General features: G+C 39.2%; 3 protein-coding genes across 4 annotated transcripts; 1 reads left to right on the top strand and 2 right to left on the bottom strand.

The window, feature by feature from the left end:
* Positions 1-1,405: 1,405 nt before the first annotated feature.
* On the top strand, positions 1,406-4,129 carry LOC103429528 (transcription factor GTE7-like). 2 transcript variants are annotated; one of them, XR_001789307.3, is made up of 4 exons: positions 1,406-3,050; positions 3,163-3,379; positions 3,506-3,667; positions 3,784-4,129. XR_001789307.3 is itself a non-coding variant. In XM_017330708.3 (3 exons), exons 1-3 carry the CDS (start codon positions 1,614-1,616, stop codon positions 3,562-3,564), a joined length of 1,713 nt encoding a protein of 570 aa, XP_017186197.2. In that variant the 5' UTR covers positions 1,410-1,613; the 3' UTR covers positions 3,565-4,129. The 2 variants fall into 2 exon arrangements, 1 of the variants encoding a protein (XP_017186197.2); XM_017330708.3 differs by having other exon boundaries at positions 1,410-3,050; positions 3,506-4,129.
* Positions 4,130-5,459: 1,330 nt separating this feature from the next.
* On the bottom strand, positions 5,460-13,691 carry LOC103429529 (rDNA transcriptional regulator pol5). The gene is made up of 8 exons (XM_070806709.1): positions 12,977-13,691; positions 11,881-12,006; positions 11,582-11,779; positions 9,800-10,027; positions 8,505-9,629; positions 7,754-8,041; positions 6,871-7,333; positions 5,460-6,693 (listed from the first exon to the last, which is right to left on the bottom strand). The coding sequence occupies exons 1-8, from the start codon at positions 13,532-13,534 to the stop codon at positions 5,837-5,839; spliced, it is 3,843 nt and encodes a 1,280-aa protein (XP_070662810.1). The 5' UTR covers positions 13,535-13,691; the 3' UTR covers positions 5,460-5,836.
* A 4,784-nt stretch (positions 13,692-18,475) lies between these two features.
* On the bottom strand, positions 18,476-22,264 carry LOC103429530 (heat shock 70 kDa protein, mitochondrial). Its single transcript, XM_008367670.4, has 6 exons — positions 21,821-22,264; positions 21,230-21,294; positions 21,059-21,137; positions 20,390-20,956; positions 19,688-20,308; positions 18,476-19,410 (listed from the first exon to the last, which is right to left on the bottom strand). The coding sequence occupies exons 1-6, from the start codon at positions 21,893-21,895 to the stop codon at positions 18,784-18,786; spliced, it is 2,034 nt and encodes a 677-aa protein (XP_008365892.2). The 5' UTR covers positions 21,896-22,264; the 3' UTR covers positions 18,476-18,783.
* Between the last annotated feature and the right edge of the window lie 1,440 nt (positions 22,265-23,704).

The raw sequence follows: 23,704 nt of genomic DNA, 5'->3' as shown, positions 1-23,704 counted from the left end.
GAAACCAAATAAAAACCAAAGGAAAAGTTGGTGACATATGGTTTAAACGCACTCATTCAAGGCTTTGACCATTGTTTTAGACATGTTAAGTATTCAAACTCAAATAATACCAAGTTGCATTAATTAATTTGGTGTGATTGTAAAATGGAAAATGCATTATTCGATTAGTTTTTCCATCAATTCAACTCACAAATCCAATTTCCCTAAACAGACCACTTTCTTTTTGTCCAAATGCTTTTGGTACATGCATTTCAATTTTCAAATGCAATGCAAGAATTATTCCTTTTTTTTTTTTAATGAATAAATACAAACATATCAATTCAACCATCTTACCATAATTAACCACCAAACATATCTTTCAATTACAATTATCAAAATTAATTAATTTCACTCATTTCTTTAAACATACAAAACATTATAATTCAACCTTACGGTGACGCTTGCAAAATCATCAGAGAGTGTATTTTTTAATTTTTTTTATATATAAAAAAGTTTACGCACATGTTTTTTATTTTATTGTCTATTTTTTTTTTTTTATGAAACATTGAAATTCTTATCGTTTTAGGTGTCGCGTTGGGATATATACCCATTTGGTGGAGTTTAAATCTTCTGCACATATTTTGTTTGTGACCTATGTCATTAATTGATACGTATTAAGTTTATTATAACAGAATTAAGAAATGTTAAGTTTATGGATACATATCAATCAATGGTAGAGGCCACACAAAAAATGGATGCGGGAGATTTGAACACCTTTTCATAAACCCCTATCTTGTTTTCATTTACCAAAATACCCTTGAAGAAACTAAAGGAACCTCACAAGAGATCACTGCCCCCTCATCGCAATGAAATTTTTTTTATTGTGATCGGAATACGGGTGGAACACCACCTATTTTTATGTAAGTGGTGAAAAATTTTACTTCTTAAGTTATTAACTTTTTAACACACATATTCAATCATTTATATAATGATAAGTGGTATACCATCTCGTGTGGCGATCACACTGAAAAATCTTTAACTTCTCGTTTACGGCAGGAACGCACAGTCACACATGACCGAGCCCAGTCCACGTCATCGGCGGTGGATCCCACGCTTCAAACTTTTTGGAAAACCCTAAATGCGCGACACATTCACACCAAATTCACTCCAAAATCAAACTCCAAATTACAGATCCCGCCTCGATGAAGCCCTGGCCTGAAATCGACGCTCCACATTCCGCCACGTGCACTCGTCTTTTCCATCCCTACCGTCCCTGCCAGTTCACACGGTCAGTTCCGCGGGCAGCAAGGAAATCATGTTGCACCGTCGGATCAACGATCCTAGCCCAACTGACGGTCAAGAAAGTGCCCAAAACGTCCTCGGGTAGATCTGGCCGCCTTTAAGAAGTGGCCCTCGTCCTCCTCTCGTTCCTCGCTCAGATTAGGGTGAAGTCCCACAAACCCTAACCTCTCTCTACGCAAACCTTCTTCGCCCCCTCTCTATATCCCAATTATTGGCGGCGCGTGTGGGTTACGTCGGGGCCGATTCATGGTGCCTGGTCTTTCACCTGCATTGAGAATCCCTAGCCGGAGCCCAACTGGAACCCTACCCGAAGCTTCGAACACCGTACAGCTATGGCGTCCGCCGTCTTAGCGAACCGGAACGAACCCAATTGGCCGCAGCAACCCAGAGGTGGAGGAGCCGGAGCCGGAGGAGGATTCATGGGGAAAGTTCCCTTTTCTTCTTCAAACACTAACCGTAACCCTAACCCTAAAAAGCGACAATTCCAAGCTCATCATCCCGATTTCAACGATGAGTCGCCGGCCGTCACTCAGACTGCATCAGATGACGCTTCGTCGATCAACCACCATCGGCGATCGAACACGAACGACGTAAATCTCGTTCACTCCCAATACGTCAGCTTCAACATCGCGAGCTATTCGGGAAAAGAGCTGGTTGAGCTCAAGAACCGCCTCCTCTTTGAGCTCGACCAGATTCGCGTTCTCAAGAACCGAATTGAAGCCGGCGACTTCAACCCTAAGTCGGCTCATAAGAAGCCGATCGGCAACAAGAAGATGGCTGGGTCGAAACGGCCCTTGCCGGTCGCTCACGGCAAGGAATCGAGTTCCAATTCCAAGAGGTCGCATTTGGAAAATGGGGATTTGATGAAGAATTGCGGGCAGGTATTATCCAAGCTGATGAAGCAGAAGTATGCCTGGATCTTCAACAAACCAGTTGATGTAGTTGCGTTGGGCCTTCACGATTACTACGACATCATCAAGAAACCGATGGATCTCGGCACCGTCAAAACCTATCTCGCCAAGGGTCTCTATCTAACGCCTTCTGATTTTGCAGCTGATGTGAGATTGACTTTCGAGAATGCCATGCGGTACAATCCCCAAGGCCACGAGGTCTACAATTTTGCCAATCAGCTTCGTTCGAGGTTCGAGGAGTTGTTTCAGCCTCTGATTGACAAACACGGGGATGAGTTCCGGTCCGAAAAGGGTTCTGATGAGGAATTGCAGGCGAGTTCCTGGAACCATGTTGAGCCCGAGAGGGTTTCAAGGAGGGAGACGCCTGTTCGGATAGAGAAGAAACCTGAGCCGGTTCGGCCTCCGCCAGTTCGATCGTCTCCCGTTCCAGCTCCTGTGAGCTCATCAAACCCGTCGTCGAATCCAGCATTGGCGCATTCTTCTCCTGTGAGGACGAGTTCACAGTTGAAGGGGTCGGGAGTGAAGCCATTGAAGCAGCCGAAGCCAAAGGCGAAGGACCCAAACAAGAGGAATATGAGTATGGAGGAGAAGCAAAAGTTGGGAATTGGGTTGCAGAGTTTGCCTCAGGAGAAGATGGAGCAGGTTGTGCAGATTATAAGGAAGAGGAATGGGCATTTGAAGCAGGATGGGGACGAGATTGAGCTTGACATTGAGGCCGTTGATACGGAGACCCTTTGGGAGCTTGATCGGCTTGTGACGAATTGGAAGAAGATGGTTAGCAAGATTAAGCGGCAAGCATTGATGGGTAACGCCAACAGCAACAGCAATAGCAACATTGCTTCAAACAGAGGGCACCGGGTAAGGGCCTGATTGAATTTTGAAGTAGCTTTACAATGGCATTGTATTCGTACTATGATTTTTCTTGCACGTTGTTTGCTTATTGAAATCGTGATCTTTTTTACTGTTCTAGGAACAACCTGCTTGTGAGAAAGTTGAAGTTGCATCAACTGCGGAGCATAAGAGGTTGAAAAAAGGTGAAGCGGGAGATGAAGACGTGGACATTGGCGATGACATGCCAATGAGCAGCTTCCCACCAGTGGAGATTGAGAAAGATGTCGGTGGCCATGCTAGTAGTGATAGTTCAAGCAGCTCTGGTAGTTCGAGCAGTGGCTCCTCCTCATCAAGCGGTATAACCCAAAACTGAAATGGATTTAGATTTGGTGTAAATGAAGTTTTATAGTTTCTGAATTAGAATGAAAAAAACAAAACAAAGAGATAGTGCTTAAACGTCTTGTGGGGTGGGATGCTTGCAGATTCAGATTCTGGAAGTTCTTCAGGGAGTGACTCAGATGACGATAACGCTCAATCCTAGTCTGTGCATTCAGTTGCATTGGATTGAAAGACAGACATTGAAGAGCATGCTTTCCATGTGGGAAGGAGGGCCTTTAACTGTTTGGGTGGATCGCTTTATTGAGGTACGGTTTGCTGAAATTGCTTGTGTGTGAAACTATGACATTGTTGCTGCTGCTGATGATGGTTTGTGAAACGCGAGCTGAATGAATTGTATTGTTGGCTGTGTTGATGCAAGCAGGATTGGGAGTTGACGGAATCGGAACTACTGAGCAGAAGTGAAATGTGTGAGCTACGGGGTGGTGGTTGCTTGCATTGCGCAGTTGTGGGGGATTTGGAAGCGGAAGTAGTGGGAATTGGTAGTTTTGCTTGGAGGTGTAAAAACAAAGAAATCCTTGAAGAAAAAATTTGTTGTAGGAGAGAGAGAGAGAGAGAGAGAGAGAGAGAGAGAGAGGTGGTAAAAATTGTAGTGTAACAGGACTAGTAGTGGAAAGAAGGAAGAAGGAAGTGAGAAGAGAGAGATTTGAAACACTTTTTGTACACAATATTTTACAGAAAGAGAGTTAGTACATAATTTTCCCCATTTACATTCTGCTTTTATTTGTTGTGCTCCTGTGCCTGCCTGCCTGCCTGCCTCTCTACTTTTTTTCCTGCTCTCCAAACAAAGAGATTCTACCATGTAGGAAGAGGGAGATTGTAACTCAAGTTATTTGAACAGGAACGGTTAATCCTTCCAAATCAGATTTTTTGCGAGTTAAGTTGGAAAGTTCATTTTAGAGTCAAACAACCTGTGATGTGGGTGGTGCGGGTGACGTCATTAAATACCAATATAGGGTTGCTTTGAATATAATAATATGATATGATGGAATAAAAAGGACAAGTATTAATGTTTGCAGTCCAGGACGCATGATAAGTTGCCAGACTTTCCATCTCTTTAAGCCTAAATTTACAGACTAGCCGACTGTCGGGAGGAAACTGACCATTTAAGTTTTTATGGTCGGATTGAATACATCAAAACTGAACCAACAAATATAATTAAATTCAAAACTGAACCAACAAATATAATTAAATTATAAAATTGTTATTGGCATTTCAAAAATTTTATTATTTTTAAAAACATTTATATTTAGAAGAACAAAAAAAACCAAATAAAATTGTTAAAGTGTCAATAACAATTTACTTAAATTAAACGAGTGTTAGAGAGGGTAAGGTGAGTGATTTTTTGAAAAAAGATTGATCTGCTTGTTGTGTAGTGCATCTGCTGCCTGCCAAAAATCAAATGGAAAATGCCTGGCAGCTTCTATTAAAGTTGATATTCCAAATACCATATTCCCCAACAAAGTTAAATTAAAAACTGAAAAGTGGGTATGATATGATCATATGACTAGTCTACCTGTGGCTGTAAAGGCTTTGGCTTTGTTTGATACCTTAATAGTAAACATCCACGTGTCACTTGGTAGTTAACCTCGAGCGCCAGGGCGCCAGGGCAACTGATCCTAGCATATCTCGATATGGACTTACCAAACCAAGGCAGATGAAATTGTCGGGATGATAAGATTCCTAAGACATGAGAAACTCAGAACAGTGGTTCCACCAAGTCTTGTTGATTCAGTTTTATGCTGTTGTTGACCTCAATTTCAGGTCATTTTTTGGACTTGGGAAAAGCGTCTCCATCTGGTGTTGTATGGAACAGAGGAAAATGAATTCTAAACTTTACGAAATGTCAAAATCCTGTTCGCTTTTCAAATGGTCCCAATCTGTTTATTTCATAGTCTTCAAATCCAAAATGCAGCCCCCAAAACAGAAAACGTCATCACTCAAAACGTGACGTGCATAAAATAGACCCATCAGCTCAGCACTTCATGCAGCATACACTTGAAAAAAATGTACTTATGAACTACTACAGTACAAGAGAAGTTGGGGAATTCAAGTACCGCAAGGTTCTACGGTATAAAAATAAGTGAAATCTGAGTATTCGAAGTACATAATTCTCTGCTATCGCCTAAACTCTTCCCGTCCGAAAAAACTATTCGTGAAAAAAAGTAAAACAACTACTAAACGAAATCACACTAAAACTTAAAAAATGTTTGAACAACTGAAAGTTCTTTCAAGTTATAATACGTACCTACCTCAAGAAAGTGATGTCCAAGAGCATCAGCTCAACCTTGTGCCAAAAGTCAAAAATAGTGATTGAAATTACCACAAACTGCTTCCGAGTATTGTTGTTTGGGGACTGAAAGAAGCTTCCCTTAACATAAATACGAAAAATAATTCATTCATGAGCTCAACAAGTTTCACTCATGTGCTACTGTCTTCATTTTAGTAAATTGGGCACCGAGTTGCGATTCACACTTGGCATGAGCATCTGGGGATAAATTTTTGAGGAAAGACTTGGTCAGCTTAAGGGTTGTTATCATCTGAAGAATCCTGCTACAAAACTTCCGTGCTTCAGCCTGCCTCGACTGTTTTTCTGATTTGTTTGTCAGCAATTGTTCTATCAGACGACAGAGTTTCTCCAGATGGCTTTTCATAATATTCTTCAGCGCTTCCTGGCTACTTCCATCAGTAGAGCCCAGGGACTTCAATATTTCACTCACCAAATCAAGTGCTTCTACTCGCCGAAAATCTGACTTTGAAGTGCCACATTTCTCCAAAAGGAAGCCAAAGAGATGGTGCCCTACCCATGGCCTTCTTCTAAATATTTCTTTCAAAAATCCAGATTTGATTTGAGACTTTTTACTATTGAAATACTCTACTAGAACTCCCTGGAAAATATCAAAAACCCTCTGCAGCTCAGACTCTGGAAAATTTCTTGCTTCAACAATCTTCAGAATCCAGAAAGTGGAGCTCTGTGCAAGGCTAGTAATCATTTTGTGTCGGTTCCACGAGGCTGACTGTTTCTTCTTGGACAGGTTGGTTGCGGATTTCTTTCTCTTAATTGGTTTTGAGGCCAACTTCAAATTCTTTTGCAGCAAAGATTCTAAAGTAGATAATTGCACATCTTCACCCTTCGGATAGTCCTTTGCTTTAAATATTTTCTTTTGCAGTATCCCCCATACACGCTGTCCTAGCTGTTCGCTACTTTCTGCACTGGGTGGGTCAATAAATGCCCGAGCTAAGTTTGAGTACACCAACAAAACCTGCGGCTTGCCTGTTTAATTGAGTCAACCATGCCCACAAATACAAAAGGGAAAAGTTAGAATACAAAATGACAAAAAGTTCCAAGGGATATATTTTTAGATGGAAGAAATATATTTTTAAATTCGTGCTTGCAAAACTTGTTGTACGCCATTTTGTATCTCAACTAATTTGAATACAACACACTTGCCTGGATTTTCATGTAGGTAAATTTCTAGCAATGAAAGAACACGAAGCTTAAACAGCATGAGTTGGTGATGGGCAGTGTCACCCCCAGCTAGATTCTTTCGCTCTTTGAAGATCTGGGTAAGGTAAGTATCCATTCGAAACATTGCATCATCATCCATTCCTCCATCAGAATCATCAGAAGCTTCAGGACTTTCTTTGCCAACTGCCTCAAATGCATCAACAGCCTCAGAGTCAGCCTCGGAGTCATCTGGCTGTTCATCACTGTCACCGGTTTCACCTGTCTCAGCTTTATCAATTCCCTCATCTTCTTCAATGTTAAGAAATTCTTCATCATCTTCTTCATCGTCAAAAATGTCGTCACTATCAGCATCTTGATGTCTAGCAGGTTTCAAATTCTTCCTAATGACCCTCAACATCCGCAACAGACCATCATCCGTGATATCACCACAGAAATATTTAAATACCTACAGGACATGGACTCCAGATAATTAGTCACATAAATTTTAACTTCATTTAGGTTTTGCTTTAAACGTCCACACGTGCGCGCGCGTGCACATGTACATGCAGATACAGGGAGATTTCTAAATATATATGCATTGCAGTATTCTAGTTCATCAATCTGGTATGTAATAATGTAACTCCAGCATGAAATATATTACTCTAGCATCAGAAGAGATAATTCAACACCCCAACTAATCAAATTACAGAATTAGAAAGAATAATTCCAGTAAAGTATCAGTGAAAGCATATGATTATCATTCAGATATAAATTGTCCGACTACATAAATAAAATTCAAAACATTGTAATATCAAACAAATTCCTAACATTCCAACATAGCATATCTGTACAATCATTCAAGTATACACAAGAACATTCACCACACCTGCTCAATTGCTGTTCGCATGGGAGCTGATGACTGTGGCAGCAAAGAAAGCGATGTATCCACAAGAACATCCATCACGGCAGGTGCACCATCATCATCCAAGTCATCTTCTCCAGGGGAATCAAGAAGATCAGCAACAGGAAAAGCTTTCTTACAACATATAATAAGCTCGGAGACTGCTTCTAAGTATTCCTTTGGTCGAAGGAGCATTTGCAAAAGCAGCTGGATGAGCAAGTATCTTAGTGCATGCAACCTATTTGCATCACTACTAAGCCCACAATTCCTTTCCTGCAATTGAAGCATTCAAGAAGCTTCATGTCATGCCAAAGAACATGGAAAGGACAGTACAACCAAGAAACTGAAAGAATAAAAGAGAAAATCTTAAACTTGAGTTCAAAGTAGTTCTACTGAAGATGGCCTAGAAGGCAGGACCACACCATTTATAAGACCCCTGAATAAGGCATCAATAGAATCAAACCTATCTTGAGTTGGGTGAAAACAACAAGAAAAATGGCCTTTACTAGGAAATAACGCATCAGAAACACCATCCCCTAATTTTAAACCTCACTGATTTCATGTTTTATGACATATTGTGGTCATATCCAACTTATTACAATCTAAAATTTGAAACCCACGTTGAGATCAAAAGTAAATTAAGTTGATCAGATGCATAATTACGTGGAGTGAAGCCTCTTTCGAGAAAGTACCTCACCAATAATTACGTGGAACTGAAAACGGTAAAAGAAAGTACCTCTTTTGCGAGTGAAGTTTCCATTGCTTGCAATTTTTTCAAAGTGTTTTCTTCCTCAATTTCCAGAGGCCGAAAATAAGAGACGGAAGGAATACTGCACAAAGTGCAAAGAAAGCGCATAAAGTATGAGCCAAGGTCAATTTGCTCTATGCAATTTGGCAAAGGACGTGGCCCCTCTCCTTTCTGAGAGTTTGCGAACAGTAACTGAAGCTGCTCGATACACATCCTGCAAAGGGCACTTGAGGTGGCAGCTTTTGGCCACCTAAATGTCTCTTGTAATTCAAGGGATGTTACTTCAGACCCAAGGGATGCGGTGAACAATCCCTGAACTGCTAGAAACTTCAAAATTCCTTTTTGGACCCTAAACTTTGCTTCAGGATCCAGTTTCAAATTTTTCAATATACTAGGGAGGGATTCCACAATCCATGTTTTCAAAAAATCAGAATTTCCCATGGTTCCAACGGAATCCTTGTCTTCAACAGAACCTATCTCTGAATTGTCATCTGTCGTTTGACTCTGATCTGAAGGTTCCTCGGTAGCATGTTTTTCATCCAGAAACATGTTCAACAGGTTCTGAATGAACAGCATGCAACCAGATTCTGTTCTGAAATCTGACATCAAATCCTTAACTGTCTTTGTTCGTGTAATGCAATCAAATTTTCCATTGCTATGTTTCTGTAAAGCCACAATGACAGAAACCCTTCTCACATCATCATCCCCAATCCAATCAGTTAATGTTTTAAGAAAATGTTGCACAACTTTATAGAGCCAAGAATCCTTTGTAGAAAGTATGTCAATCATGCACTGAACAATTTTGTAAGACAGACTAATCGGAATAAAAGATGCAGGCAACTTTGGTAGAAGAAGAAGCAGAACATCAAAGGCCAAGTGTTTGCGGTCATGAGATGATGGTAGAAGTGATCCCTCCATGACCACCTCGCAGAAGCACTGGAAATTCTTTGCAATTTCTTCATCAGAAGAGCTAGACTTGCGATTCTTTTTAGGCCTCTTCAAGGAATTTGAAACAGAAATTGCATCTTCAGCCTGCAAAACTCTATCAGGTAAAAGCATGTTTACCAGAACAGGCCACACATTGTGAACACGAGGCTGACAAAAGGTGGATTCCTGTCATATTCCACACAAACAAAAAAGTTCAGGAATGGTTTTGTGAAGAGTTATAGTTTCCACCATAGTGAAGTGTACATCACCCATAAAAATATGCACACCCATAGACAAATGGAACAAAGCAACACAAACCCACACACTTGGCGCACAGAAACACAAACACACACTACCTTCAAGCAGTTAGCAAGAGAAGACAGATGGTCAGCAGAAAACAGTTTGTTGGGGCTGAATGGGACTGGTAAAAGGTTCCCAAAACTTGAACTTTCAACAAGAGTTTTTTCTCTGATTTTCAGAGCCAGAAGCAATGCATCAGGATTTCCAACTTGAATAGCTCCTTCAAACCACTCATTAAGTCCTGGGGCCTCTAGCATGTGGTTCAGCAAGGCCTCCAAGTGCAACTGCAAACAAAGAATACACAGAAGTACATGTATTACGACATGATGATGACAAGGACCTATGTATTCACATCCAAAAAAATCCGGTTAAAAAAAAAAGAAAGAAGGAGCTAAACAAAGCAGTGGAAACAGAAGCAAGAACCCTCTATCTCTACTCATAGACAGATTCCAGAAGCGGAAACACACAACCCCTCAAAATAAGGCATACTGCAAGTACGAGAACCATTCACCAAAGTGTTGCATAAAAAGACATATTTTCTCACTATATCCCCACCCCTTCAACTTCGGGCTGGATTCTTTCCAAGGAACCATGGGACTAACTATTATAGACTGCTCTTATAATATATTTGAATGAAAAATGCTTTTCTTTTCCTTCTAGTTCTATATCTTTTAACGACTTGAGCTTGACTAGAACTACAAGCATAAAAGTCCTATTAGAGGGCAAAGAAAAGAGATCCGCAATCAAGCTGTAAAACGTAGACTTCAAAGCATAGAACCACACCAGTTGAAACCAGCGCTGCAGCCTACCGATGTTGTCTAAAAGCTACAAAGTTAACCAGTTCTTATACGCCAATGCATGATTTGTACAAAGTTAACCAGTTCTTATACGTCAAGTACCAAAATTAGGAACAAAATTGTCTTACAAAATTTGTACAAAGGAAGGCTGTATTTAGAAACACATAATCACAGTTAATCTATCTATTGTGGATATTCAGTGAAACACTGTAGAATACATTATTGAATAATGCAACTAACATATAAAGTCTACAATGTGAGTGAAATAAATTTATCAGGATAACCTTGCTAGCCGACATTCACCTCTCCCAGACCCTGCGTAAAGCGGGAGCCTTGTGCACTGGGTACGACCTTTTAACCTTGCTAAATGAAAGCAATGATGAAAAGAAATAAAATGACACAAGTTTACTTGCTTTTTCTGTCTTCTAAAATAAATTGGATATGGACTATGACAAAACAGGACAACAATCTATGAACAGTGGTCTGTACCATAAACGACATGGCACTTGGCGAAATGCCCAAGTCCTAGAGAAATTAATCGACATGGAAAGCTTCTGCAACTCATGACCAAATCAAGGGCCATTTGAATTTAACGTACATTTAACATCTAGAATAAGACAATTTAATAAAAACCCAGCCTACTGTAATACAGAGGCATAAACAATTGGAAAGCTAAGACAAGGTCGAGAATTTTGGCAAATTTTAACGCCACCTAGTCTGTGCTGATAAATAAAATCCGAATAGTTGATGAAAAGTTATTTGCAGATCAACTATATTCATGGATAGGAGCTGACAAATACTAACACAGTCCAATGACATAACATGCTAAGTTTATACAGCCAGTCTTATATATTGCGGCTTATTCAATGAGTTAATACTTAATAATTAGTAAATTTCAGAACAATCGTGTAGCAACCTTATATTGATTGGAACTGAATTTAGCGGCATAGATCGCTGAAATCATAATCGTTACCTGACTAGGCATAAAGATTATATATTTTCCACCTGCAAACCAATATTTCGTTTATCAGGAAACTTTACCTTCTCAATCAAGTCTACAATAACCGAAACAACAGGCTCCTGCAAGTATCGCTTTTTTGATGCAAGGGCAATGAGAAGACTAGTGAATTCCTTTATGAGAGGAGTATTTCTATCAGAAACCCACTCCTCAGCTAGTCTTCCTGATCGGGCAATAGCTCCATAGGCAAATAAGCGACCCAAAAGATGATCCCTTTGTTCCTGCAATGCAACGAGGAAGCAACTAACTAAACTTTCTAGGGAAAATACAGAAAAACGGAATCAAAGAATTCTTTGAAATATAAAGCAAAGGTTTTGCCTACCTGACCCTTCATTGATGAAGAAACCTCTAAGAAATCAACAATGAGTTTCAACAATGACTTCACCTTGATGCTGGGGATTGTACTTACTAAAATAGTTAAACCTAATGCAAACCCTTGTCTTGCACACTGGAAAAGAAATACAGTACATATAACAAAAGTTAGCCAAACAAGTTGCACTGCATTAGCTTCTCAAGTTTATTTCAGCAAGATCAAACTGTTTATAAACCCATAATACATGCATTAGTGTAAGCACAGGATATTCGAAGGTTTTCAAGTTAATATCAGAACACACTAACTCATGCCAAATTCTCGATGAATTATATTCAACAAAATTAATTAATGTAAGTAGAATTTCAGTAAGATGTCGCGCACACTCGAAATTGCCATACCACAACTGACATAATCAAAATTTTCAAACTCTCAAATATTGTCTCTAACCATGTTACAGGTCAAACTGATAACTATATTATAATAATCTGCACAACTGACAGATTGAAAAGCAAATTACTCTGTATAGATTTTAACAAAAAAGCACTACAACCCACAAAATTGAACTCAACATATTAACATATGCTTCTCCAAAACTTTATTGCACATTGTACAGGTCCAGAAATGAATTACAAAACATCCTTTATGTACCCCAAAACCAAGCCTCTTGTATGCAAGTGCAAGCTTTCAAGAATGAACTTGGATGAGATTCACGATAGAAAAACAAAGATACTTCTGGTTGCTTGTAGTGAGACATAATGAACCTTTTACCACAAAATCTAAGTTGAAGAACGACGGCTTCAAAAGAAAGAAACAGTTTACATTCGAGAGAGTATTAAATCAGATAATAAACCACAGCCTATAACAAAGGTCAAACAATGACTAATGTAAGTATACCAAAGCTCCAAAAGCTTAGATTCCTGCAAGAATTGCATACAAATATGTCCCACATTACACTCTTAAAAGCAACAACATTAAATCAAGGAGCATTCAATTCAGGATAGCCTAAACTTAAAACCATAATCATGACACACAAAAATTCAAAAACACGAATACCATGCAACAATCACATAACAAATAAGACAAAATAATGGGGGAAAATGAAAACCTCTCTTGATGAAGAAACACCGCGAATGAGTCTCCGCACGGCATATCTCAAGGAAGGCGCACAACCATTCAACCCATCATCCTTCTCGGCTTCCATCTTCACTCCACCTTCAACCAACTCCTTATTCTCAAGCCCATCATAAGCTCTCTGCACCGCCACCAACTCCATAGCCAAAGCCTCCGCCGCAGCTTCTCTAACAGACCCATCACCCGAAGCCAAGTCCTTAAACACACCCACATGGAACTCCGGAAGAATCCCGCTCGTCGAAGACGAAGCGAGCTCCTCAGTTGTCAATTGAACCTCCACTGTTTTAGGTTCTTTGGGTTTGGTCTCCTCAGTGTGGAGGCGCCTCACTTTGTCCAAAGATTTTCTTTTCTTTTGTCTCTCCATGGGTTTGACGGCGGTGGTAGCGGCAGAAGAAGAAGGGGCAGAAGCTTCTGCTGTCTCCTGCTTTGTTTTGCCCTTCTTCGATTTCTTCAGATTACTGAAGCCGCCATCGTCAAAGACGGCATCAGCCGCAGCTTCCATGGAAGTGGAGCTTCTCTTTTTACTGCCCATCTGAATCAAAATTCGATCGGAGCTTAGGGTTGTGGTAATTTGGGAGGCGATGGGAGAATGAATGAAAGAGGCTGCTGAGAAGGGAAGAGCCGAAGAGAAAGAAGGGTTTAGGTTTAGGGGTTTAGTTTGGACAGGAGAGGCGCTGCTACTCTAGTACGGGGGTCATTTTGTGGGGGATTAAATGCGTGTTTAAGAAGAGCCACACGATGGATCTTGACGGCTGACGTGTTATGTTGGCTTATTTTAGATCTTTTGACATAAGCACTATTCTAAAAATTCTCACACAAACTCTAAGCGGCTGGTTACCATTTCGATTAATTTTTAAATGTTATTGAGAAGAATCTCACATTGATGGGAAGAGAGACTTTGCATGGGCTTATAAATAAGTTGGGTTATTCCCCATATTGTCAGTTGATTTTATTGTAGAATCTCAACTTTTTTTTTTTCTTTAAATGTTTGAAAATTAAGAAAGAATGTCTAGACCGGCCTAGGCACCTGCCTAGATCGCGTTTCTCACTTAAACAGAAAATATATAACTTTTCTTTTGTATTTTATGTTTTCAATTAATTAGAAGAGATTTGTTCAATACTTAAATAAATACTCATTATATGCTTATTCGTAATGTTTTCAACATGTTTTAATATTTTCTAATCTATATGTATTCTATTTTATAATTTATATATCTCAATACAATTATGTATTTTCTAAGTATGAGTAGACATTTATTTATATGTTATATAATAAATTTAATTAAAATTAAAAAAAAAACTGCATAGGCCTCGCCTCGACGCCTATACAAGACCGCTACCCGCCTGTTGCCGCCGACTAGCGTCTCACACCTTTTAGAACCTTGAAAATGACGGCCTAAATAGAAACAATTCACCCTAAGTCAAACTAATTCAAGACGACCCATATAATCAGTTCAACTCAAGTCAATCTTATGTATCAAACATGGGTATACCCACATTAGCTATAGCGGAAGTATTCTCTTTATGACCCAAATTTGAGTTCGAGTTCAAATCACCCTACATGTATTTTAGAGTTGTTTGAAGAACAATATCCTGAAGAAAATGTTAAAAGTTTTCCTTTAAAGGTTAGATGTTTTCTTAAAATAGTGTGTTTTCATATGTATTTAAATTCGAATTTTACATTTTGCTCGCCAGTGTCATCACTCATTTGATGAATGTCTGTAACTAATGGAGGACGTCTACCCATGACCCACATTTCAAGTCTTGTATCCTATAATGGAAACTCAGCTATCAATGTCATCTGGCCCAGTTGCCCCAACTGGATTTCACCACGGCAAGAAGAGGAAGAGAACTCAAAACTAGCTACTAGGATAGGAACAGACGATAGAGAGAAAAAGATAAAAAGGCATGGTCAGGCACTGATGAGCACATTGAACTATTCATATGGCTGAGAGCCTCACAGCGCAAGCACACCAATGCAATTATTAGGGGCGTGCTCTACCTCGACGAGTCGAAGATATTAGAACAGACAATAGTTCATGTTCACGATGAGTGCCACCATAAGCAATCATCAGTGAAGATGAACACTTAGGAGAAGGGATTGATAAAGGAAAGCCCTTTTTTCTTTGAGATAAGGTTAGTGTTCTGTGTGTATACGATGGCTTTTCTGTAAAAGAGAACTACATGACTCGGTTTAATAGTGGAAGGGCCTTAACTTTAACAACTGCAAGAATGAGAGAACCTATCAGGAAGGGATCACGAATATGGGAACTCAAGCATGAATGTGTGCATATTATGGAATATGAGCTCTCCTGGAAGCCCCATTACATTGGCATCATGCCACATGTGCAATCCAATCCTTTTTTTAAGATAAGAGGGAGGGGGAACTGTCTTCTAGACTAACTTTTGGTGGTATGTATTGTATAAATTGTAATGCTAGTGAACCGAGCATATTTTGATCTAAAAATGGAAAAAAGGGTGGCCTCCTCCTATTACAGAAGAAAGTCCTTCTATAAAGTGGCAACTTAGGATCCAACTGTGGAGCCAAAAATAATCACAAGGCAACACGTGGATTCTTGGGTAAAAGAGGACAAAAATACCCTTGAGGCATACTGGGATTCTTACGCGCGAGCAGAGAGCAATCATCCCTAAACCAAGTCAAAAGTGCCCAAATGAAGGTAACAAATTCATAGTTATCTCATCCATCCTCATCTTAGGTAATTACTTCATAATCTACAAATTATTTCATATAAATAGAGATTAATTCCTAATTAATCCATTAATCACCAATTTAATCACCCATTATATCAAATAAACCACCCAAAACCACATCAATGGCCGACCATCCCCATCTAAAAAGGGATCCATCCTATTACCTACCTTTCCTTACCCTTTTCTCCCCTTTTTAGCTAATTATTTAGTTATTCTTTATAACCTTTTCATAACCTAATTATCAATTTATTCTAAATAAATATGTAACCACCAATTTATTCTTTAAGGTTTAATTAGCCAATAAATTGGCTAATTAAACCAAAATCTCAACCACAAAAATTCCTTCAAGGCCGGCCATTCCTTGGAAAAAAATAGCCAAGCCTAGCCCTATAAATAGGCTCCTATTTTCACCAAAAACTCATTCCAACACTTTGGCAAAAATCTCAAAATTCTTTAAACACTCTTTCTCTCTAAATTCTAACTTTGGCATTGGAGGTTCTTCGGCCAAAGCCCCTCTATTCATCGTGGACGCGTGAGGCTCTTGGCCTTAACCTAAGGTGTTAATTGTTTTGTAGGTGCAAAATTGTCCAATATCAAGGAGGAAGAAATTTGCATCCACACCAACCATAACAGATGCCGGCTTTACAAGTTAAAAGTGAGCTTGAGTTGGGTTAAGGCATGTAATGTATTTGCACCATCACCATCTTCAAATAAAGTATCTTCTACAGTAACACCATGAATAGTGCATAACAGAGCAGTGCCCAACACTCCAACAACTCTCATCATATGAAATGAGTTCAATGTTCAATTATGAAACCCCTGGAAAAAGAGGATGAATCAAAATATAGCTGCCACACGAAAATTGAGCGCAAAGAACCAACTAGACTAACATTTTAGTAGCTACATTTTCACTGGCTCTAAGCGACCATGCAATGCCCATATCTCCAAGAATGGCTATGTAGGTAAGGGAATCAGTGCTATGATTACTTTGAGTTCTACAATTCGAGGTGGCCTAGCCCAGCATTCATTCGCAGATACTGTAGTGAAATTGAGACTTCTCAACCTCGAAAGCTAATTTGCATGTAGGTAGTGTTGTTTGTCGTACCGTTGACTTTATCTATTACTTGATTTATCTATTTTTAATTATTTGATTTATCTATCATTATGAAAAATCCAACTCAGCCTATCTAAACTTCTTTTTACACCCAAATAATTAAGTCAATTAATTATTAAAAAAATAAAAAACACATGTCAAAACAAAGGGTTTTCTTCAAGGTAATGTAGTCATTGTATACGGAAAGAGATCCTCTCCGAATTGTTTCCACCAAGGCCACCAGATCAAATGATGCGAGCTTTTGAAATTTCATCCAATGGCCCACCTGTTTTGATTCCTTAAAAACTATAATAATTTTTTACCGTTAGATGAAATTTCAAAGGTCCAGATCACTTGATTCGGTGGCCTTGGTGGAAGAGATCCAAAGAGGATCTCTTTCCATTGGACACCATTTCTTTGTTGCATATGTTTCAAATTGTACTAACATGAAAATGGTCCAGTAGCTAGCACATCCTGCTAATCATGTTGCTTCAATTTTGTCTCTCTACATGAATTGCTGATTAAACTTGCCTTTAAGATATTTTATCTCAAGTGAGTCTAGGCAAGTTAGGCGAGCGTCCAAGCAAATCTAGGCTCCCTTTATTATTTCTTAAACTTTTAGAAATTAATCACGGCGGTAGAACATAGGTAGGTGACACCAATAACACATCTCAAAAATTGAGTTAGGATCGTTAGTGTGAACGAAAACTAGTGTCCTCTAAAATACGAGCTATTATTGACATTCAAAAAACACATCCTATGCAAATGACCCTTTACCATAGTGCAAAAAACAATAAGCCGATACACCTTGGTGTGAGATTGATAAGTTATAATTCTGACTTTCTGGATCTTGCTTTTGATCTATTCGACAATACACTAAAACTTAACAAAATAGAGAAAACTATAAATACACAAGATTTATATTGGTTCAACAAAACTTTGTTCACCGTCCATGGGAAGAGAAACCACGGATCCTTTAATTAATAATAGAGTAACAGTACTTTTGCAAACCTTAAAACTAATCCCTCTCTTTCTAGTAGTTATCCCTCTCTTTTCAGCGGCTGTCTCTGGCTTTTCTCACTTGCCAGCGGCTGTTTATGGCTTTCCAACGACTATCCTATTCTCTGATTAAGCATAAGGTGTGGTTTACATGCCTATTTTCTGATTAAGTTTTTTTATTCTAAATGGAATAGGAAAGCACACTTTCTTTTCTTTTCCAAGATATCTTCTAGAATTCCCAATCTAATTGTAAGGAAATTTTGTTCCTTTCCTAGTTTTATTTAGGAGTACAATCTTATACAAAATAAGAAACTAACTATGACGAGCCAAAATCGTAACATGATATTCACCAGAGCTCTTCTCCTAACAACTAATTGTCCAACCCAGTGGTGTTATCGCATCCCCGACTCCCCTCCCCTGACAACTGATTACAAAGTGCGTGATTAATCCCCCCAACCAACTCTCCTAACAACTAATTTTTCAACCCACTAACGCCATCCCTCTACTACAAACACAATCATCCTATCCACGGTCAAAAATTTAAGGATAGCACAACAGGCTCTTTTGGATCTTTTATGACAATTTCCTTTGAAGCAAGCAAAAGTGACTTTGATCCTCAAGATTTTTTTTTCAGAACGGCATCTGAACTGAAGCAAAACACAATGCACATTTAAACAGATTGAGCGAGCAATCTGAACCTATTTCTTTATTCAAAATTTGATTTAACAGTAATAAGCCTGGTCAAAAACAGGCATAACTAAACACCGCAGAAGAAAAATCCTCTCAATTAATAATGTACTTGCTGGAAAAGACAGGAAGTAGGCAAAATAGATTATGGCTATCCTAATACATTTTAAAACTCCCAACACTTAGATACAAAAGCCGACATAAATGAGGTTTTACGAGCACATAAAAATTCAGGGGTGAATCAGAAATCACTTGTGAGTAAAAATGCCGAGTTACCAGCTTCAGCCACCTCACTTCTTCACTTCTTCGTAATCTGCTTCGGGAGCTTGGTCTCCTCCACCCTGTGATCCACCGGAAGATGAGTCGCCACCAGAACCCTTTGACATGTGTTCCCCAATCTTAGAAACAGCTTTGTTTGCGGCATCAAGCTTGGCCTTGATTTCGTCGGCATTGTCCTCTCCTATTGCCTTCCTCAAATCTGCTACCGCATCCTCAATTTCTTTGGCAACTTCACTTGGAACCTTGTCACGATACTCGTTCAAGCTCTTCTCAATACTGTAGATCGTTGTATCCGCACTATTTCTGAGGTCAATCAATGCTTTCCTCTCCTGATCTCTCTGAGCATGCAGCTCTGCTTCCCTGACCATCTTTTCTATCTCCTCGTCAGTTAGACCTCCAGATGAGCGGATAGTAATCTGCTGTTCTTTGTTGGTGGCCTTGTCCTTGGCAGAAACAGTGACAATACCATTGGCATCAATATCAAAGGTGACTTCGATCTGAGGCAGGCCTCTTGGTGCAGGAGGAATGCCTACAAGTTCAAACTCTCCCAACATCTTGTTGTCAGAAGCCATCTCACGCTCTCCTTGTAGCACCTTGATACCCACTTGGGTTTGGTTGTCAGCTGCAGTCGAAAACACCTGCAATGATACTTATCAAAATTAGGAACACAAGATCCACAACAAAAGAAAAGAATCTGATACTTTGGCAAAATGTTTAGTCAGATCAAACTCTAAGGCTAACAGAGGCAAGGTTAAAACGCATAACGATCCAGTCATATTAATTCTAATTAGAAAAGATGTAATTAACTCTAGCTAGAAGATAAAAAACAAACAAAATGCTTCCCTCAAAAATTGCCCTTTGACACAACACACCTAGTCAATGTAATCTGAGATATGTTTGGCTTTAATGACTGACCTGACTCTTCTTGGTCGGAATTGTCGTGTTGCGACTAATCAGCCTGGTGAAGATTCCACCTAATGTTTCAATACCTAGTGACAGAGGAGTAACATCCAAAAGAAGCAACTCCTTCACATCCCCACGAAGGATACCTCCTTGGATGGCAGCTCCCATAGCAACAGACTCATCAGGATTCACTCCTTTGCTTGGGCTCTTTCCAAATATTTCTGTAACGACCTCTTGCACTTTGGGAACACGTGTCATCCCTCCAACAAGAAGAACCTCATCCACATCCTTAATGGATGTATTAGCATCCTTCAAACAGTTCTTACACGGGGCCTTTGTCCTCTCAATCAAGTGATTCACCAGACTTTCAAATTTGGATCTAGTTAATGTGATGTTCAGATGTTTAGCACCTGAAGAATCAGCTGTGATGAAGGGAAGGTTTATCTCGGTTTGAGATGTTGATGAAAGTTCAATCTTAGCCTTCTCAGCTGCCTCCCTAAGCCTCTGCAAGGCGAGCCTATCCTTTGCCAAATCAATACCCTCCGTCCTCTTGAATTCACTCACCAAGAAGTCCAACAAAGCATTGTCAAAGTCCTCTCCTCCCAAGAATGTGTCGCCGTTTGTTGCTTTCACCTAGATAAGAAAAAGTTGATGACAATATTGTCCAAAATGAAGGAAAATTAAAAGATTTAGCTTACTAGGAAAGTAGCAAACCTCAAAAACGCCATTGGATATCTCGAGAATGGATACATCAAACGTTCCACCACCAAGATCAAACACGGCTATTAGCCCTTCCTTGTTGTTCATACCATAAGAAAGTGCAGCAGCTGTTGGCTCATTGATGATTCTCTGAACATCTAGACCTGCAATTCTGCCAGCATCCTTGGTTGCTTGTCTCTGTGCATCATTGAAATAAGCTGGAACTGTAATCACAGCTTTTGAGACACTCTTTCCAAGGTAAGCCTCCGCAGTCTCTTTCATCTTTGTTAGAACAAAGGCTCCAATTTGGCTTGGGGAGTACTGCTGTCCGTTGACTTCAACCCAAGCATCTCCATTTGGAGCCTTTACAATCTTGTATGGAACCATCTTCATTTCTTTTTGCGTTTGGGGATCATCAAAGCGTCTACCAATCAGACGCTTGGTTCCAAAAACAGTGTTTGTGGGGTTGGTAACAGCTTGACGCTTTGCTGGAGTACCAACCAATAGTTCTCCTTTCTGGTTGAAAGCAACTACTGATGGTGTGGTTCGAGCTCCTTCGGAATTCTCAATCACTTTGGGGTTCTATAACAATTTCACACTTAATGAGACATAAACCACATGCGCATAAAGCTTAAACAATAATTTGAGTCAGAACATCAACAAGAACTTGTAAACGGCCCTTACCTTTCCTTCCATCACCGCCACACATGAGTTGGTTGTACCCAAGTCAATGCCAATAACATCATTTCCAGCAGGTTTGGAACTATTCACATTACAGGATACAATTAGAAACAAAATCCAAAATACAAAATGAATGACATAGTAACGTAATGTACGAGGGAATGCCCAAAATACCTGAAAGGTCTTGCCAAGCTTGCCCATTTTTGAGCTAGATGCGACGACTTAGACACACTGTTCAACTGCAAAAACATAAATCACGTAAGTAATCACCACGATTCATATCGAGCTATTATACCAAGCCTCAATTCATCTATATTTATACCCAAGCGTCCAACTCCAACCCATTTCATCAATTAGCTCCAATTAATCAGAACAAAAAAGCAAACTGCAACAACGGAATTGCAGTGATATATGCAAGATAAAAGAAAAAAACATAAAGCTTGTAATCTGAATTGACAACAAAAACAACAATACGCCGCCGCCGTAAATAACAGATCAAGAAAAGGTATCTATCATTACTCAATCGAACCGACAAAATAACACAGAAGCCCCAAAAAATTCAAATATTGAATTATAAATCTTTTACTTGTTCAATTCTATCGGATCATACCAAACAAATACTCAATAAAATTAAGAAATTCTACAACAAGCTGAAAATCTCATAACTTTCAGCCAAAAAACAGATGAAACAGAGATATGATTGAGTGGCGAGAGTGACAGGTTGGGAACTTAAAACCGAATCTCAGAAAAAGTAAAGAGACGTACGGATCGGTAGGCGCAGAGAGGAGCCGATGCGACATCACGGCGTCGTAGCGAGCGGAGCAAGGCGGCGGTGGCCATGGCTGACTAGAGCAAAGTGAGAGAGAGAGACGAGGAGGTCGAGAAAAGACGATAGAGGGTTTTGAGTTAGGGTTTAGGGTTTTTGTTGGGGAGAAAGTGTTGCTTTATGAGGCGGAAAAATGAGCGGAGGATGTGTATGGAAGGTTCTGGATCTATCTGCTTACACGAAACGGCGCCGTGAGGGCTTTTGTCATTTGTGGTTTGTATCGGCGAGACGACGTCGGGTAAGCTGTTTGCTACGTGGCCAAAGGAGGAGGTCTGATCTGACTTTTCCCTTGGTCATGTGCCTGCCTACTTTAGTGGGAATGGGATGAAGAAGCTTTCTTGAGCTTCACCCCGAACTGTCCAACTAGATGTGTTTAGATTTAGACCTAGTTTGGGAGTGAGGTGCTTAAAAAAGCACCCATGAAAAAAAGCTGTGAGGGTTTTAGGTGTTTGGTAAACTGAAAAAAAAGGGCTTATTTTGGAAGCTGCTGTGAGAATAAGCTGAAATCAAAGGAAAAAGCTGAAGCTGCTATTTGCAGCTTTGGAAAACTGGCTTTTTTTCAAAGCACACGGAGCTACCGTGCTTCTTTAATGAAAAAACCCACTATTAGACTGTTTTTTTTTTTCCAAAAGCACTTTTACAAAAAAGTTTACCAAACACTCTGCTGATTTATTTCTTAGCCGCTTATTCTCACAGCACAGCCGCTTATTCTCACAACAGCTTTTTTTCAAAGCACATCAATACCAAACCAGCCCTTAGTTCATTCAACTTGGTTTAAGGCAACGTGTTCCACTTATAGCTTCTAAGTTCGAATCTAATTAAATAAATTTTGTGTAAGTTGTTTGAAAATTAGAGTTCAATTATTAAATAAATCTCATAAATCATGCAAGTAAATATACAATTTAATGCATGCACATGATATGATCAACCAATGTTAAATGAACATGATAAATGGAAATTTTGAAATACAGTTGAGACAAGAACTTGATTCCTTTCATTAAGACAATTTGCGTCCCATTACGATATTTATGCCTGTTTGCGTGGAGCCACTTAGTACTACGGTCTAGTGGTATTTTTTTTCACTTGTGAGTGAGAGGTCTTAGGTTCGATTCTCGTCAAAAACGAATTGGAACCGTATTATTGCTAGTCATTATGAGGCTAAGTCCATTATCTTCCTTTTAGTGTAGATAATATCATTTGTTAAAAAAAAAAAAGAGCTTGTCAATGAGAGGTCTTAGGTTTGATTCTCGCCAAATACGAGTTTGAACCACATTATTATTAGGAAATCTTAATGAAACACTACTTGTAATGTTCACTTTTAATGAAAATGACATTTTTACCTTGAAAAATCACTCCTGATACTATTCACTTAAACCTTTATTTTGTCATTTTGATTAGGAAATTGTTATTAGCACTCTAAACTTTCTATAATTAGAAAGAAAAATACACTTGTGAGGAGTGTAGAATGAGATTTTTTGAAGTATTAATAACAATTCCCTTTGATTAAAACTAGAGTTTTAGATGACTTTTCGTTAGTTTTCCTTTATTAAGTAACCCATTGTAAGGCTAAACTCATCTTCCCTTTTAATATAGATAATATCGTTTGTTCAAATTGCAGAGAGCTAACCTTCATGAAGTCAGAGAAGGGGAATTTAAGGGCCAAATCCAAGTAATAAGGTTGAATTCTGATACATGGACGCCCAAGAAATGAGAACTTCTATTGCTTGGAAAGGTATTCTCAATTTCAGAAATCTTGTTCTTCAAGTATGCATTGGATTGTGGGTAATGGCAATGGTTAATTACTATATATATAGTTTTTTTTT

The sequence above is a fragment of the Malus domestica genome, chromosome 10, assembly GCF_042453785.1.
Source record: "Malus domestica chromosome 10, GDT2T_hap1".
Lineage (NCBI taxonomy): Eukaryota > Viridiplantae > Streptophyta > Magnoliopsida > Rosales > Rosaceae > Malus > Malus domestica.
Note: the sequence above shows the minus strand (reverse complement) of the source record. Positions and strands in the feature narration are given on the sequence as shown.

Excerpts from the sequence above, each read along its gene's own strand:
- LOC103429528 (XM_017330708.3), top strand. The coding sequence starts at position 1,614 with ATGGCGTCCGCCGTCTTAGCGAACCGGAACGAACCCAATTGGCCGCAG. Across the intron at positions 3,051-3,162 it reads CTTCAAACAGAGGGCACCGG|GAACAACCTGCTTGTGAGAA; the intron begins GTAAGGGCCTGA and ends TTACTGTTCTAG. Across the intron at positions 3,380-3,505 it reads TGGCTCCTCCTCATCAAGCG|ATTCAGATTCTGGAAGTTCT; the intron begins GTATAACCCAAA and ends GGATGCTTGCAG.
- LOC103429529 (XM_070806709.1), bottom strand. The coding sequence starts at position 13,534 with ATGGGCAGTAAAAAGAGAAGCTCCACTTCCATGGAAGCTGCGGCTGAT. Across the intron at positions 11,780-11,880 it reads CTTCATCAATGAAGGGTCAG|GAACAAAGGGATCATCTTTT; the intron begins GTAGGCAAAACC and ends GTTGCATTGCAG. Across the intron at positions 7,334-7,753 it reads TGCGAACAGCAATTGAGCAG|GTATTTAAATATTTCTGTGG; the intron begins GTGTGGTGAATG and ends CATGTCCTGTAG.
- LOC103429530 (XM_008367670.4), bottom strand. The coding sequence starts at position 21,895 with ATGGCCACCGCCGCCTTGCTCCGCTCGCTACGACGCCGTGATGTCGCA. Across the intron at positions 21,295-21,820 it reads CTCTCTGCGCCTACCGATCC|TTGAACAGTGTGTCTAAGTC; the intron begins GTACGTCTCTTT and ends ATGTTTTTGCAG. Across the intron at positions 19,411-19,687 it reads TTCCGACCAAGAAGAGTCAG|GTGTTTTCGACTGCAGCTGA; the intron begins GTCAGTCATTAA and ends GTATCATTGCAG.